The sequence below is a fragment of the Lycium ferocissimum genome, chromosome 11, assembly GCF_029784015.1.
Source record: "Lycium ferocissimum isolate CSIRO_LF1 chromosome 11, AGI_CSIRO_Lferr_CH_V1, whole genome shotgun sequence".
NCBI classification, from domain to species: Eukaryota; Viridiplantae; Streptophyta; class Magnoliopsida; order Solanales; family Solanaceae; genus Lycium; species Lycium ferocissimum.
Genome location: NC_081352.1, coordinates 9,739,881 through 9,744,000, shown reverse-complemented (window position 1 = coordinate 9,744,000; position 4,120 = coordinate 9,739,881). Strand labels below are relative to the sequence as shown.

General features: G+C 30.2%; 1 protein-coding gene across 1 annotated transcript; it reads left to right on the top strand.

The window, feature by feature from the left end:
• Positions 1-416: 416 nt before the first annotated feature.
• Positions 417-3,805, top strand: LOC132038031 (uncharacterized). The gene is made up of 2 exons (XM_059428758.1): positions 417-1,618; positions 3,518-3,805. The coding sequence occupies exons 1-2, from the start codon at positions 926-928 to the stop codon at positions 3,803-3,805; spliced, it is 981 nt and encodes a 326-aa protein (XP_059284741.1). The 5' UTR covers positions 417-925.
• The last annotated feature ends 315 nt before the right edge of the window (positions 3,806-4,120 follow it).

The following is a 4,120-nucleotide window of genomic DNA, read 5'->3' as shown; positions in this document are numbered from 1 at the left end:
GGAGTGGGTGAGGAGAAAACTTTAATCAAAAGTCAAATGGTCGTTTAATAAATTCCTCCGTTCATTTTTACTTGTCCACTATACTAAAAATAAATGTTCATTTTTACTAGTTCAGTTTGAAAAAGTAAGACATAATATACCATTTTCCCCTATCCCTCACTATTAAGTAGTAATTATTTCCAATTCATTTTTCAATGAGTAATATGACTTATAATAATTAGGAGTGATATAGTAGAAATTACTATTTTGTTTATTGCTCCTTAAACGATATGTCAAGTCCAACGTGGACAAATAAAAATGACAAAAGTGAATAGTATGTTTTTTTTATCTTTCAAATGCTAAGGTCAACGATTCACCAGAGCCGACACGCATTATGCGATCCTTTCTACCCGTCCTTCATTTTCATCTAACATACCTTCAATAACCCATATCCACAGCTTCCCTGTATTCCTTTCCTAGCATCTACAATTGGCAGATATTTCTCCCTTGTCCTTATATGATTCATTTACGTACATAAATGTAGCAGATACTAAATAAGGTACCAGACGAAATTTCTTTAAATTTAGGTTTTCTTTTTAGAAAATTGACCAGCGGAAAAATCTGCCGTTTTTTGATATCTCTCTTCTGAATCAAAATTGTAGTGCAAATACATGTTTCTTCCCATGGTTTTGGAATTTCCTCTTTTTGATTTATTCAATATATAATTCTTGGATGGAATTTTTCCGGAAAGTCAAATCCGTTAGGTTAAAAGTCTATCGTGCGAAATTGTACATTAAAAGATCGGCTTCTTTCTAGGATGTTGATTAATTAGTGAACCGATTTGACATTTTTTGAATTTTTCTCCTGTTTTAAAATCAGTGTAACGTGTATCATCCCTTATTCTTAAAATTTTATCCTTTTCTTTTAGCTGTTATAGAATCCAAGGATGGAATTCTTACATAAAGCCAAATATGTTAGGCTAAAAAGCCACCATATGAAATTCTTACATGCTAATTCCGATCAAAAGAACGTGTTCCAGCATCGTCATAGAACTTCTAAGACTGCAAAATGGACAGTTGAATTCCCCGAAGGGGTCGATAATGTTGTACGTTTCAAAAGTTGCTATGGCAAATACCTCATGGCCACAGATGAACAATTTCTTCTTGGAGTAACGGGTCTTAAAGTTGTTCAAAATTTACCTATAAAATTGGATTCATCAATTGAATGGGAACCTATTAAAGTTGAATCATCCTTAGTGAAGCTCAAAACAAGCTATGGGAAATATTTAAGGGCAAATGGCGGATTACCTCCTTTTAGGAATTCAATTACACATGATGTACCTTATAGACATCAAGATTGGATCTTATGGGAAGTTGACATTATTGAGTTATTGCCTGAACCTCCCAAAAACATTTCACAACCAGAATCATTACATGATGATTTAGAATCTCCAAAAAACATTTCACAATCAAAATCATTACGTGACGATTTAGAACCTCCCAAAAGCATTTCACAATCAAGATCATTACATGATAATGTTGAAGCACCCAAAAGTGTTCCACAGCAGCCAGAATCATTAGATGATGACTTGAATTCCTCCTTTCGTCTCACATTTTCCAGGAGATCTTCCAATATTGAGGTTAGTTTCCTATATATAGCGAGTGTATGTTCAACAATTTATATGATGTCAAAATACAGTAAAATATATGTATTAATTAACATAGAGATTAAGTTTTAAGTATTATTAACTGTACTTTATATTGATTTTTTACATTATCAAGTTAGATTAAAATATAAAAATATGTAACATTTCATTGCAAGCTAGATAAGATAACTTGAAAAATAGAATAACATGTTGTAACCATATAAATCACACCATTAGTTTTTAAAAAAAATTATTGCCAGATGCATAACCTAAGTGCTCGATTGGCTGTATGTATGTATGTATATATATGTTATTACCAATACTTGAACAAAATCCAGCATTAGCAATGCAGTGTTTGGTTAACTTTTGCTTTTAATTACTTGCGTACAATTCAATTGTTTGGTTGTTATTTTTGTTGCCCTGCATAAGTTATGTAAGAATTTATGTACCTTATTTTATGTGAGATAGAAGCTAAGGCGAAATAAGAATGAGCAAATTAGCAATACATGCATTAAAACAACTAAAAGGACCAAAATAACCATCATATATTAAACATTTCTTTAAAAGTAAATAAAAACATAATTTAAATTATTAATCCCTACATTGAGATTCATATTCATTATTAATCATTGCACTATTGATTCCTACATTACTATTTCTATATTACACTAGATGATAGTAAGCCCGTGCAAGCACGGGGCCAACACAAAAAATGAGTCAATTTAGTAATCAAATTTTGAAAGTAAATTTTGAAAGTACTATTACATAAATACAATTTTAATTCAATCAATTAGAAACATTTGCTATAGTCCTATATTTTTCAGGTACAAACTGATGGCTTAAGCGCTAGTTTTGGCGAGATCCCTGCCTTCCACGATTGAAGTGAAGGGTTCAAATCGCATTAGTAGCATCTAATTCATTTTCCTTCCTCTCTCCAAACATAATATAAAGAAATTCTTCTGTTAATTTTCACTAAGTTTAATTTTATCATTTTATGAACTTATTACGACTCAATTTCGGTTACACCCCTTATATTTTAAAACAAACACTTATCTCCCCTATAATATATATATATATATATATATATATATATATATATATATATATGAAAATTCTACATCTGCACTCCCTATGAGTTATATCTATAACTAAGTATATTAAAATATAATTATTAAAAAGTAAATTATAAGTATAAATAAGAAGCTTTTGTGTATTTATTTTTATGAAATTTAACAAAAACGATTTTTTTTTTTTTAATATCTTTATTCACGCATTTGATTAAAATAGAAAATAAACATTTTTGAAAAACGTATATTTCGAAAGTATATTAATAAGAAATGAACACTACGTACTTAATATGATATAGTGAATATAAGTATTAATTTCCTACACTTTAAACATGTAATTTATTTGTATTTTTATTAGTAGATATAAAATCTTTAAATATTTAGTAACACACTTTTTATTGAAAAAAAAAACACTTTTTATTGAAAAAAAAACACTTTTTATTGAAGAAAATAATGAAAAGAAGATCTAAAAAAGTTTACAACCAAGTAGAAAGGAAAGATGAAAAATAATGATTTATTTTCAAGGTAAATGTTGTCAAAAGTTAATAATGCCCATAATTTGAAAATTCTTGGCTAGAAGCAGCCACGTCGATCCAGTTGATTGACTGGCTCTTTTAATATAGTAAAGTAGTTTTAACCCAATAAACGACTTAATTAATGGGTTTGTTTTCCCATTTCTGGCCCATCAGACGAAATTAATTACGGGCGCTAACCAAAGATATAAACCTATACACTGATTAAGTATTATTATATGTCAACTGTTCATTTGCTAGCTATTATCCTTTGAGCAGTCATAAATATAATTATCCCCTTGATTAATGTGTAGCCAAGAGTTGATGCTTCCAAGTCGAAGTCCGAAGGTCGGGTAATTTATTACTATGTGGCAGATGAGATCGGAAATGTGAATGACACTGTGGAAGGGCCTTCATTTCAGTTCAAAAATCAAGGGCTAAAGGAACTGACACAAAAGTTGGAGGAAGAAACAGGACTCAATAATGTTACCTTGTGTTTGCGCAACAAATTAAATGGGAAATTATATCCTCTTCGGTTAGAATTACCTCCCATTAATGCAACTATGCATGTCGTGGTAATGCCTGCATCATCTAAGGGTTAGTACTCTAAATCCTCCCTTAACATTTCACAACGAATCTAAGTTATATATACTGATTGCGTAAAGTTTTGGTTTTTGCACCGTCAATCTAGTTTAACATATTATAGCACATTAGTTATCGAGTTTAACTTTTATGATATTAAGCGTAAATCAATTTTTAGACTATCAACTCACCTAATAGATAACTACTTATGACAGTCCATAATAGGAGTATCTAGGATTAATAACTTGAAAAATGTAATTATCCCCTTAACTGGTGTGTAGCCAAGACTTGATATGCTTCCAAGTCTAAGTACGAAGGTGGGGTAATTTATTACT